This window comes from Eleutherodactylus coqui, chromosome 11 (genome assembly GCF_035609145.1).
Source record: "Eleutherodactylus coqui strain aEleCoq1 chromosome 11, aEleCoq1.hap1, whole genome shotgun sequence".
In the NCBI taxonomy this organism is placed as follows: Eukaryota; Metazoa; Chordata; class Amphibia; order Anura; family Eleutherodactylidae; genus Eleutherodactylus; species Eleutherodactylus coqui.
The window spans coordinates 110,638,196-110,652,254 of NC_089847.1; the positions used below are offsets into that span (position 1 = coordinate 110,638,196).

At 46.2% G+C, this 14,059-nt stretch overlaps 1 protein-coding gene across 1 annotated transcript in view; it reads left to right on the forward strand.

Annotated features, from left to right (window-relative positions):
• The first annotated feature begins 1,907 nt into the window (after window positions 1-1,907).
• The window catches only part of DNAJC24 (DnaJ heat shock protein family (Hsp40) member C24), a 52,646-nt gene continuing 40,494 nt past the window's right edge, over window positions 1,908-14,059 (forward strand). The window contains exons 1-2 of the mRNA XM_066583235.1: window positions 1,908-1,988; window positions 4,952-5,090. Of these exons, the coding sequence (XP_066439332.1) occupies window positions 4,983-5,090 (108 nt within the window). The 5' untranslated portion in view covers window positions 1,908-1,988; window positions 4,952-4,982. The remainder of the gene's footprint in view (window positions 1,989-4,951; window positions 5,091-14,059) is intronic.

The window sequence follows — 14,059 nt, forward strand, 5'->3', positions numbered from 1 at the left end:
TGACGGTGGGTGTCAGAAGCTGTTAATCAAATGGAGGTCGTGAGACCAAATGTCCTTCAGCCAAGTGCCTGGAAATGGTTTCAACAGACACAGGGGTGTAACAATGGCGCAACCTGTCTCTGGATGGTGGACAACAAAACAGTTGGAGCTGCTTGTCGGACAATCAGACGCTCCTTTCTACTGGTGGTCTGTAGGGGGCATCCTGAGCCCGATCTCCTTGTGTGCCCTCACAAATCCACTGGTCCCAACACATCCTAACAGTCTGGTCAGACGCTCCTCTCTACTGGTCGTCTGTAGAGGGTCCTGAGCCTAGTCACCTTGTGTGCCCTCACACATCTACTGATTCCAACACCTCCTAACAGTCTGGTCAGACGCTCCTCTCAACTGGTGGTCTGTCAGGGGGTCCTGAGCCCGGTCACCTTGTGTGCCCTCACACATCCACTGGTCCCAACATCTCCTAACAGTCTGGTCAGACGCTCCTCTCTACTGGTGGTCTGTCGGGAGGTCCTGAGCCCAGTCGCCTTGTGTGCCTTCACACATCTACTGGTCCCAACACCTCCTAACAGTCTGGTCAGAACAGCCGGTGGGGGACAATTCATGGATACGACCATCCAGCTTCTCACATCCAAATAATGCGCCCCTGTCAGACTCTGGTAACGGGGTGAAATCTCTTCTCTGCGTCGTAGAGGCATCTAGTGGTCAAGAAGCTCTACACAAAAGGAAGAAGAGGTCACTACACACAAGGAGCCTCCGAGAGCCTCTTATAGGACAAGGGGGAACCACTTTTATGGCCTCTGGTGACAAGACCGTTCATCTACCCACAAAAGACAAAGTTATATCCACGGCACCACAGACCAATCCCTCCTGGGGGAGACAAGAAAAACAATGTTGCACGCTCGAAGGCAGGAAACGGACTTCAAGATCCAAGACATACAATCCCAAATAGATACGTGGTGCAGAGCAGCAACTGAGGTACAAGTAAAAGAGGATGACGATACCTCCAATCCTTCGTGATACAAACTTAATCTATTGCATCACCTGCAACGCTCCAACTGGGCACTGCAGCCTTTGTCCAGCATGACCGTTCATCTAATCCCCCCACAAGTCGAACTATTTACATATCTGCCTGAGGCTGGATCCGTGCAGGCGAGAAAATCGCACGAAATATGAAAAAAGCAGAATATGAAGCCAATGATGTACAACGGTTTCATTCCCATCTGCGATGTTTTCACTGCTGCGATGCTGAGACGATAACAAATCGCGGAATGCTTTATCTTTCTGCGATTTTTTTATCCGATGTATTCCTATGGAGGCTTCTTTTTATCGGATCGCAAAGCTACAAACGCGCGTTGCGATTTTAATTTTAGAAAGTCCCATTTACTTATGCAATAAAAAAAAAACAAACAAAAAAAAAACACAAATTTGTTGCACAATTTTATCGTGGGCGGCAGCGGGGCCCCGCTGAAAAAAAATGCCCACTTGGGCCTCATTAGTCATTTAAATCGGGGCGTGTTCGTTTGCGTTGCGCAAATAAGCATGCCCTGCATGCGCAAAAACTACAGTAAATTGCGGCGATACGCACACAAAAAAGACAAATATGTTGCGCTGAGTTGCCTGCAAAAACACGTCCGTCCGTGCGACGCCGTTCTTAACCTCACATGCAGCTCTACTATACACATTGCATACACAGCTCTGCTGTGCACACTGCATATGTAGCTCTTGCTGCATCCAGGACGGCCATATATAGACCTCTAGAACCCCTGCCTACAACACTGAGGAGGATGAAGTAGAAGAAGCTGCTTCTCTGCTACTGACATGTCTCATCGCCACGTGCAACACAGAACCCCTCCTCCTACACATGTGATTGATCACGTGATCTATCAACATCACAGGTCCTCCCTAGCACTAGAGCACATGGCGATGACGTCACACAAGGTCCTGGAACTCAGTAGCATCCGGAAGTATCTACCGGTGTCGTATATAATGAGGTAAGTAGCCTTCCCGTCTCTAACGGAGCTGGCTGTGCTCACTACCCTCTTATGTTGTGTACAGTGCGGTGAATCATGCATCAAGACTGTTGCGAAGGCACACAAGAGCAGTTGCTCATAGCAACCAATCAGATTACACCTTTCATTTTTCAGAGGCTTTTTGAAGAATGAAAGCTGCCACCTGATTGGTTGCTACAGGCAACTGCTCTAGTTTTCTTTGCAGCAGTTTTATATAAACTCTTCCTCCTTAATTCCCACTAAAACCTTAAAAAATGTGATAAAGTAAAGAAAAGAAACCATAAACTCATGTTTACCTTTGTAATTCCCTACTTTTTCAGCGCGATGCTCCGCCGCCGGTCTGTTTACATTGCGGAGAGATGATGTCACTTACCTGCAGCGGTAATACGTGGTACATACCGTAGTGGCGTGACCTCTGCGGTATAACGCATTGTCACCTCCTCCACCTGAAAATGGCGCAGTTTCTATGCTGCTTTGCCCGCTGTAATCCCTCTCCAGTCCTACCGCTCACCTGAATTAGTGCTAGAGGGGAAAACGAATAGGAAGAAGCGTGACCGCCAAATGTATGACATAGTGGATGAAGCGGCTGTTCGCCGGACAGCTGGGGGCCATAACTAGTGGGGGTCATAGTGCACCGGCGGGGTCGGGACTTGGCGGGATTTTTTAATGTATACGTTTTTTCCCCCCTTACAATTACTGCGTATGTAGCGGAGCGTCGCGGTCCTTTATGACCAGTCGATTTTATCATTTGAACGCGGAGTGACGTCACCGCCGGCTCGCTCGCGCACGCTGTTTAGGCAGGCAGACACGTCGTTGGCTCGTTCAGACCATAAATCGTTCAGTCTTTCGAACGGAACGGGCGCTGTTTACACCCAGCGATTAGTGAACGAGCCAACGATGGTTTTTATGCCTGCGGAAATACACGAAAAGCGGACAATTATCATTCGTCATTGGCGGTCGTTTAGAGCGAACGATTATCTTAACTTTTGAACGCTAATCGTTCCGTGTAAAAGCACCTTGATAGAGATTAGATCTAGTTTGGTTGAACCTTTCAGTGAGATGGGCCAATCATGTAACACTTATGGCGGTCTCCCCCCCCCCCCCCCGATGGCGGAGATGAGGATCCGGTATTTAAATTCTAGCTACCTGATCCTTTTAATTGGGGTGATTACCCAACAGTCGCCTCAGCGATTATCGCCCCTGCGCTTTCACACAGGAGTGATATTCAGTGAATGGAGGCGGAGCGCATCGGAGAAGATCACGTCCGTCAGCCCGCTTCGATTTACAGTGAGGCCGCCTGCACACGAACGGATTTGCATTGCAGAATCTGCGATCGGCGTCCGCACCGCTGACCCGCAGCAAATGCCGTTCATTGAATGCTATGGGAAAACTATTCTTCCTGCATCCTTGCGGTTTCCGCGAGTGGAGGGGGAAAAAAAAATAAAAAAATCGCTGCATGTTTTATATTCGTGCGCTGTCCGCACGGACGGCTTCCATTGAAGTCAATGGAAGCCTTCCGACCCGCGGCCCGTCCGCAATTGGCAAAAGACAGCGAGGAAAAGATAAGCATTAAAAAAAATCTGTAGTGCCCATGTCTGACAGAGACTCGCCACAACCGTCCGCAGTACGGAGAAAAGAGGAAAAAAGACAGGTACGCGCGAATGCCGACTGGAGGGAGGCCGCAGCAGAATTTGTCCCGTTGGTGTGCAGGCGGCCTAAACAGGCAGTTGTTGATAGATGAGCGACTGCCTGTTTACACGGGGCGATCGGCGTTTAGTTTTAAACTGCATGATGGAGGTTTCTAGCCGCGGCGTTCCTTGCTCACCCCATTGATTACTCACATACACTCAGCAGTGCATACAGGTACATGGGTGTCAGGGGGGATTCACACGCGTGTGTTCCGTCCAATAGCAGTATGTATGGAACACACGTGTAAATAATACATTGATTTCAATGTGTTTAATCACATGAGCGATTTTGCTCCCACAGCGAGGCTGCGAGATTGAAAGACCGCTGCATGCCCTATTTTCGGGCAATTCCTTGCAAGGAGTCGCCCATTATTTCTGATGGGATCTCTAAAAAAAAATCGTGTTTCACTTGCATGCCATGCAGTTTTAGTGTGATGCGATAGAAAACTATTGGTGCCAACTTATTCCGCAACGCTTAAACCGCTTCTCCCTTCTCCTCGGGGTCCTGCCATCTAGCAGGAGTAAGTTGGGTCCTTGGCAGTTAGTCACAGCCTTGGACCCCACCTGCTCTTGCTAGATAGCAGAAACAGGAGCTTAATCCCGAGCCGTATTTTTAGTACCAGCCAGGATTAAAGCGTTGCGGTGCAGATACTAAAACCGCGGCATGTCCTATCTTTGCGCGTTCCCATTGTTTTCAATGGAGCTGGCAATGCATCGCACATGGCGGAGGATTGATACTTCCCCAAAGTGGGAACACAAAAACGCCTCGCATCCACGGGGTCATTGCACATTGCTGAGTGCGATATCGCGCTCGCCGTGTGAAATTAGTCACAACATGCTGCTTTTGACTGTCGCTCATGTCCCTTCGCATGTAAGACGCATCTTTGCTCCCCCACTCGCCAGCACTGAAATCTATGCCAAGTCCAACCCGGCATACTTTTATGGTAAAACTTACTTAAATCTTTTGGTTCGGGCAGCCGCACCCCCTTTTAGGAAAAGTAGTGAGGGCAGCGTAAAGACAAACAAAAAAACCAGACATTTTTTGCGCAAGTGGGGCTTGTGACAAAATGTTTAACTTTTTTAATGCTAACATTCTGGGGGAAACCCCCTATATGAATTTCCCCATTGTTGCGTATGTTTGGTGCCCCATATATCATGTATGCAGGGGCGTACAGCAGCGGTGCTGCTATAAAATACATCTATTTACAACAACATGTCTAATTTTTGGCTTGTTTTTTGTGGTAAACCTTTATTTAGGTGGTCGGCGATGTAAGGTGTGCCGTTTACCATGACCTCAGGATATGGGACTGAGCCGGACTGGTACAGCATACTGGGGGCGCATCCATCAGACAGCCAGGCAGAGCTGAGGCAGAAGTACCAGAAGTTGGCTTTACTAGTAAGTAATACATAAAACATACATAAAACATACATACAGTACCGTTCTACGCAGGCATAAAATCACCGTTGGCTCGTTCACTTATCGTTTAAATATCGATCGTTCATTCGTTCTCATTCACTTACACAGCGAATGTGAATGACTGAATGACTTCTCGTTAGAATGGGCCAACGATGTATCTGCTGTATAAAGCGGCTGCACAAGCGAGCGAGTAAACTCTCATGTCATTCGCTTGGTCAAACGATAAATCGATTAGTCTAAAAGTACCTTTACTGGGTGCTGTCCAGAATAGCTCAGATGGCTGTCACGGCGGCAGGCTGTATCACCAGGCATGACTAGTCTTGATCTCCATGCTCTTGTGGTCTCCTATAACTTAAAAGAATGGTGAAGATCGGGGAATCGAGGCGCACTAAACGGGAAGACTAAGATCTTCGGTAAAGATATGACTTGATTGGGATCGTGTGTCCGTGCCAGAACGGCGCCTTCATCTCACCATTAATGCGAGTAAAGGACATTGCCAGACATTTAAAAGCTGGAGTAGGGGTTGGATAAAGCGGTGGGTAACGTCACAGCAACATGTGACGGCTGCCATATGCTCCTAAACGATGAAATACAAGAATAGAAGGTATTGGCTGCAATGGCAAAGATAACAGAATTACCGTACGCGCCAATCCCGGATACTTTACATACAAAGCACACATATGTGTTATGAAGCGGTTTCGCTATAGTCCATTATTATAAAGTCATTCATCGTCATGTGGGCGTTTTTAGTGATAGTTCGCTAATATCAGTCTTTCATAATAATTTTCTATGTCCTTTGTATGCAAAGTATTTGGGATTGTTGAGTATATTGCTGGTAATTCTGTTATCTTTACTGTTACAGCCAATACCTTCTATAAGGCCCTTTTAGATGCAACGATTTTCGCTCAAAAATCGCTCAAAGCCGTCGTTTGAGCGATAATCGTTGTGTCTAACTGCACTGACATCGTGCAGTTTTCGTTATCCCGTCGCTCATCGTTGTCTGTCAGCATGCTGAAAGACAACGATGAGCCTTATCAGGAATTCACAGCAGGATACAGCTGATACTATTTCAGCTGTATCCCGCTCCCTGAACACAGGCGGGGTATGAAGAACAGAGCGGTCCAGCTGTGTTCCTCATACTCAACACGGAGCGCACAGCTGTATACCAGCTGAGTGATCCGTGAACACAGCCGTGGTATGAAGAACAGTGATCCAGCTGTGTTCTTCATACTCTGCAAAGAGTACACAGCTGTATACCAGCTGAGCACTCCGTGAAAAGCTGGGGTATGAAGAACACAGCTGTGTTCTTCATACCACGCTCAAAGCGCTTGGCTGTAAAACAACCGGGCGCTCTGAGCAGAGAACCGCTAGATGCAGAAGACAAGTGGCCCCGTTTGTCTTCTGCATACCCCACTCGGAGCGCAAGGTCATCGCTTTAACTGCCGTTGGAGCGATCACCTTGCTCTAAAATGACACAACGATTATCGCTCAAAAGTCGCTCAAAAGACATCTTTTGAGCGATAATCGTGTCTAAACCAGACATTTGTTATATCTCATTGATTAGGAACATGTAACAGCTGTCACGTGTTGCTGTGATATCATCCGCGGCTTTTAAGTGTCTTGCACTGCCTTCTACTTGTGTTAAAGGGGTTTTCCATGCAAATGCTGTTGATCGTCTGGGGTCCGCCGCTTGAGATCCCTGCTCTTCAGCTGACCAGGCTCCCACTGGCAGCGCCACACTACACACGGGTTGGAGTGGAAGCAATTGGCTCTGACCTCTGTGTAGTGGCTGGCGTTCGTATTAGCAGGCGCAGCTCTCATTGATTTTAATGACAGCTGTTCCTGCAATTACCAGCGCCAACCACTACACAGGGTTCGGAGCCAACTGCTTCCACTCCAACCCTTGTGTATTGTGGCGCTAATAGCAGGGGGCGCCTGATCAGCTGATGAGTCAGTATCCTGAGTGGTGGACCCCAACCGATCAATAGCATTTGCAAACTGCTCCCGCTCTGACCCCTGTGTATTGGGGGGCTGACATTGGCCGCCTGATCAGCTGATCTATCCTGAGGACAGAACATCAATAGCATTTGTTTGGAAAACCCCCTTAACATCAGATGAAGGTGCCATTCTGGCACAGAAACGCGTTGCCAATAGAAGCCTATCAAGATCTACCGAACTGTGTCTGTAAAACACATGGAGGTAAAAACAGTGTGGTAAGCCCCATATATGACAGACGTCCGAGCTAGCAGGGGGTCAGCTGTAATGTAGTTCCTGCACCAGTGCCGTATATAGTAATATGTGGGAGCTGCCATCCACTACTGCTCTACGGTGTGCAAGGGGTTAATGTTCTGAATATTGTTTCTTATAATTGGTCTCTGACCGTTTGCATACGCCATTTATCAACAATGGGCCGGTGTGACAGTTGGCTTTTTGCGGGTAAGGGCGGCTGAACACGAGCGTAATTTGCTCTATGGCATCCGCATGTGACAGTTGCATCACATGCAGCAAGTATGCAATGGCATAGCGTACTTGCTGCGGGCCCCTGATCACCATGCACTATTTTGGCGTGTACGTGCGCATAATTTGTGCCAAGAGAGAACATGCGCTGATCTTTATTGCTCACTGTGTGATCGGCAGCATGGGAGCCTATAGGCAGATTGGTACAGTGTAATCCGTGCGCCAAACGTGCTGTAATAATACATTTGTGTGAAGGAGCCCTTAAGTATTAGTTTCTACTGGTATTATTTTGGGGTACGTGAGGCTTTTTGATTGCTTTTTATTCTTTTTTTTGATGATGATGGGATCCAAAAAAAAGCGTTATTCTTGCATTGTGGTTTTTTTTTGTTTCACCTTGCAGTGTAAATGTGATATTTTAATAATTCAGACTTTTACGGATGCGGCGATACTAATATATAATATATTTTTTAATTCAGTCCCCATAGTGGCAATATGGTTTGCCACAATACATCAGTAGTGCGGTGTATTGTACTTTTGCAGGCATTCTATTAAGCCGTGCCACATGTATGTCTTAATACGAAGACATTCACAGCAGTGCTGGGGAAATTAACAAGGCCCCGGTCTGCCGTGGTATCCGAATAGTACCCTGTGATCTCATTGTGTAGGGGCCGTCCTGGAGCCCCTCTGTTGTCAGTACTCACAGTGACATCTAAGGAGGTAACGGCCGGGAGTTATATTCCGTCCCAGACCTTGCGTGTTGGTTTATTATGTGGATCTTCTGTGCGGATTTCACTTCTTCAGATGAGAAGTAACACATGCAGATTTTGACGTGGACCTGCACCGTAATCTAGAGTGGATGGACCATTGCAGAAATTCTGCAATGTGTGAACATGCACCAAGTGCTTCCTTTCTCTGAATGGAGGCGGGCGGCCAGAAGAGATCTCTGTTCCGCCGCACAGGAGCAATAAATCGATAAATCGCCAGTGGATCATGCTCTCTGAAGCTGTCCATAGCGTGGACAGCGCAGCGCCGGCGTCCACGAGCACAGAATCATAGCAATTCTCCGCTTGCGGGATTTAAATCACAGCATGGACAGGGGGCATAAAAATGTATGTTCCATGATTAATGCTGTAAAGAAAAAATAATAATGGTGGAATGGATCTTTTCTCTCCTTGCCCTGCAAAACAAAATTAACAAAAGTTTTACAATACATTATATGTACCCAAAAATGGTACAACAATAACGAGCCTCCATAAGGCCACGTCGACGGAAGAATAAAAAAAAGGTGTGGCTTCTGAAAAGTGGAGTTGAAAATCCCCAAAAAGTTGTTTCGGCTTTATGGCCAAAATAGGCCGTGTCCTTAAGAGGTTAATGGTGTTGTCAGAGTTGTAACATCTTAGGACAATCCTTTCCCCGTGCAGGAAAATGATAAATCATGATATACTCATCTCTGCCGCCTGCTCGTAGGCCTATGTACCGAAGGGAAGAGGTGAGATGTGAATGTTGCCTAACAATGACATTCCGGGTCATCTACCGTAATGGCGATGAGCCTGTCTCTTCATGACGGCCGCCCTCGTTCCTGGTTCAGGGAAGGTCCCTGCCTGACGGTTCAGTAGACCACTTGGATCTTTGTTGGAGACTTGGAGAAGGGAAGAAGACACGCTGTACGCTCATCTTCCATTTGACATGTGTGGAGAATTGCTGAAGAATGGCCAGACTCCAGGATGTCTAATATGCATATGCAAATTAGCTTCTATGTTTAGTTTCCCACTGGCAATTAGATGAGAACCCAGCCGACGCCTGCTTCCTGTCAAACCTCACCTCCAAAATGTTTGTTGTTAAGCCTAGCACATGTGTGTCTCCTCAACCCTGCCAGTGAGTGCTGGGATGAAAAGAAACTTATTTGGGTCCATGACGGAAGCTGCCGGAGTCTCCAACAAACTTCAGATCTTGTTCGGTAGGTTATGACAGGTCACCAAATATTACATGGCCCTATACGGCAATAAGATGGAGAAAGTTCCCTAAAAACTTCAGGTCACTTTTGCTTTTTGAAGTAGGTGAAGACTAGAACTTCTGGGACATTTTGGTTCCTATTTTGAGACCCTTAACCCTTTCCAATCCACTGTCTGACGACATTCTGATCGAAGCCTGTGCAGCTTCGATGTCGGAAGACGTCCGGCAGGGTATTCTTACTGTATATTACTGGCCGTTCTGTTGTCGGGGGCCTCTTCAGCATGTCCCATACCGCAGTACTGGCTCTAGCCAGCAGATGGCGCCATTGTATAATGGCAGAAAGAGAAAACCCCCTAGGAATCCCTGAATCTAAAATTGGATTGAAAAGGGTAAATGGTGACTCCTGTAGTTTGGGATCACGCTGCACTGTAGATGCCACTACTACAAACTTCTGCTAACTTTGGTAGGTAGAAGTTGCACCAAATATGTTCCAGGAAAGTTAAAAATACTCCTGGGATTTTTTAAGTGTATTTTTAGTCAAGCAGGAGTACATAATTTGTGCTTGGCTATCGCCCCCAAAGAAGTGAATGAAGTGTTGATCATGATTGCACACCACTGCACCATTCATTAGGGGAAATCGGGATGTGGTGTTCTCTTGATCTCTGAGGTTTGCAGTGGTCAGACTCCCAGCGATCATACATAATATTACTTGTCCAGTAAATAGGTGATCAATGTTTTTATTTTTGTGGGAAATCCCTCTAATTCATTAAAGGGGTTGCCGGTTAGGTCCAACTGTGCTAAAATAATAAATGGAGCTGTACATACCCGTCGACTACTGCAGGGATCCAGTGCTGTAACTCCACCGTCCTCCTGGTGTTTGTTGTGGAAGGTGATGTCACCGGATATTACCTGACCACTGCAACCAGTCAGAGGCCACAGCATCCTCTCCCTTACTCTTGGCATCAGTGCTCACATCCTGGGCACCATGATGCCAGGAGATTGGAATGGTAACTGCTACAGCCTCTGATTGGCTGCAGCAGTAATGTTATACCTGGTGACATCACCTTCCGCAACAAACCCTGAGAGGATGGCGAGGCTACATCACTGGATTCCTGCAGCAGAGGACAGGTAAGTACAGCTCATTTTGTTATTTTAGCACAGTTGGACCTACTGGAGGAATGATGTCCGCTAACTGGGCAACCCCTTTAAGGGCATGTTCACTCATTAAAAATCTGCAACGTCCACCTGAAATGTAATTAATGCATTATAGTGAGACAGAAGAGAAGAAACAAGTAGAGCAAACTTGAAGCAAGGATAGTGTATATATGTATGACCTGTCCAAGATAATCATCAGGGAATAGGTGTTGCTGGCCTAGTTTGCTGGTCGACCAGAGGTCATGTTAGTGTGAAAGAGGTCTGAACGAACTAGGGCTGTGCTGCAACCTGTAGGTACATTGGGACCTAGGGGAGAGTAAAAGCCAATGGTATAGGTTTTCTTTTAAAAATGTACTTTATTCAGAACCAGCAGGTGTAATGCGTTTCGAGGAACACAGACCTCTTCATCAGACAGCTGGATTATACATGTTGGTATATAAGAAAATTCCTCAGGGTCCGATGTGCATAAGCATCACGACCGTTAGTGATCAGTGTTTTAGGCATTGGCGAATGAGGGCAGCAGAAAACATGATAGACCAAAGTCCCACCTCTTCGGCTTCCACATATTGGAGGAAGAGCCTTCTGATCCACAGAGTCACATCTCTTGTAGACCGCAATGGAGCTGTAACCATGCTCAGGCAAGGCCATTTCTATTGAAGTCTGTGTTACCACTTCTCCACTACAGTCTATGGGGAGTGTGGCCCTAATGAATCATCATAGGACCCCCCCCCCCCATGCTCCTGATAGGTGCGATCTCTACCTATCACACCTTTATGGCATATCCTCCTTTAAGGGCCTGTCCTAATGGGCATATTATGGCATATAGACATAGATGGGATTCTGCTGCCATCACTTTCCGACGACTTTTTCCTACTGGAATATTTGTGTCACGTCCAATCAGGGCGCGCTGGATCCAAAAATCTGAAAGGCATATGGGCCGTGAACAAACAGACTGCAAGTGCACACAAAACAACAATAACGAAAATGGACACTAAGGAAACACTGTCCGTATAAACCCTTTACTGAGGAAAGGGACCTGCCTATACGCAGATAACCCACCGTAACAAGGGCGAACCTAACCACTTACCTAGGCCACTAGCAGACCCTATGTGCGAGAGGGGAAAATCACAGAGAACACCTTATCAACAATAGTAACTTCAGTACTTTGCTAAGTGAAGAATCAGGAAAACAGGAGATCCAGCACCAACCTCTAACTTCCACCACAGTTAGAGGGAGACAGAATTGAACAGCAAAGATCTAAGTGTAAGGCCAGGCTAAATAGTCCTGCCAAATTACCAACAGGTGAAACCAAGCAAGTCTCACCTGAAACCAATCCCAGCAGAGCCAGAAGATGAAGAGAACCAAATACAAGACCTGAACAAGATTACTAGAAAGGAACAGATCCCAGAACCACCACAACAATATGCCTGCCAGCTCCATTCATAACCCGGAGAAGACCTAGAGGGAAGGGAAGAAGGAAAGATTACTTTTTTTTAAAATTTTGACCCCACCCATGAGGAGCCCAACATGACTGTCCCTTTAGGAAACTGAACAGTTTTTTTTAGGCAGTAAAACAACTTTTTAGCACTGATTTTCACTTTGCATAATGAAAAGACCAGAGGAGCACTGTGTATCTAAAATGTCCTTGTTTCCCTCCAGTAAATTGATATTATGCTCACACACAGCGGCATTCTCTACCTATATAGAAGAGCCTCTCAAAATAGACGTCAGGAACAACATGGAGTGTCACTATTTAGTCTAAGACGTGCCCTGGTGGAAAACGTAAATTAGGAGTAAATAGGCACATGGGTAGCGGTGGCAGCTAGCCAAGTCTCTATGGAAATGAGGTGCCTGGCTTGTTAGAAAGTGGATATGAATTTACATTATTCCAAGTGATGAATGCTCAGACAATTGTTGCAGAGACAATAACTCTATGAAACTAATTCAAAGCCATTGTCCGACCCCATCACTATGAATTTTTCTTCGCCCATTTTAGATCTGCTTGAATTTTTGGGTCAGTGCAGATCGGTTTTGGAATGCGCCTGCAGCTGTTGTGTGTATGGAAATTACTGTTTACAGACACGAGACCTGTAAAAATAGGGGGAAAAGTGCTTTTGTGCGTCGGGCTTTTTTTTTCTCTTTCTCATTTTTTTCCTTTATTTGCTTTTATATTAATATTCTTATTTTTCCAAATGCATAAGAATAATTATACGGAAAATAATGCAGATGGCGAGGCCTGCTATTCCATATAGTATGCCGAGTGACAGATGGAGCAGGGCGGACTGCAGCCTTGGGGTTTTTTTCTTTTCTTCGTGTGTGTGTGTATATATATATATATATATATATATATATATATGTATGTATATATATTTCTATTCAATAAACACAAATATTCTAAGGTTCTCAGAACTAATCTGGGACCTTTCTCATAATAATGCTTGGTCCACAGCTTGAAGTGCCGCAACGCAGTTCGCTCAATCTGCAGATTCAAGTTTCTTTCATTTGCTCAAAGAAAATGCTCTCGTTCAGCCGCTTATTTTCCGGGGTCATAATGCCTCCTTTATTTTTATTTTACCTTTTTTTGGGGGTTTAAAGATGCTTAAAAAGATCCTCCATTGTAAAATACATAAAAGGGTTGTCTGGGACTTTGTTTTTTTCTTTCTATTGATGACCTATTCTCAGGATAGGTCTCCCCTCTCAGGATCCCCACCAATCAGCTGATTCCCATCACTGCTGTCCGTATGGGCAGCGCTGGAAGCACATAGCGCTGTCAGTATTGCTGTGGCCCAGTTTGTTACTGCAGGCATAGCTCACATTGAATTCATGAATGGCGGACATGAGGTCATCAAAGTCCGAGACAACCTCTTTAACGTAACTGGTGTCCTTCTCGTCAATATTTTTGCCACCAATTGCCCATGATTTGAAATTCGCTGACCCCCCCCCCCCCTGTGAGGAAATGGATAACTGAATTAGATGATGTGCAGCATTTTTAACCATCTTTGCAGAGGGTACCAAAGGGGCTTACCAGGTAGTCTTAGCTTGGCTGAGCCATGGCATTGATTGGCTTTGAAATCCTGCCTCCACAACACGCTGTCTGTTGATTGGTTCTTCCACCTCTGTTCAATCAATGCAGCGTTGGATGAAACAATCACAGCCATCTCATTGGTTCATTGAGCGCTGCACTGGTTAGTTCATCGAGCGCTGCTCAGCCAATCAGAGCCATCGCTTCCTGGAGGCGGGGTTTATGAGTCCCGCAACCAGGAAGTGATCTTCTGTGAGTGAACGAAGACCCAGACCAAATGCAGGGAATGTAGCAATTGTTATTTTGGGGTAGGGAATGTTAAAAATGTATCGCATCTCACCAAAATCGCTAGTTCGTGCAA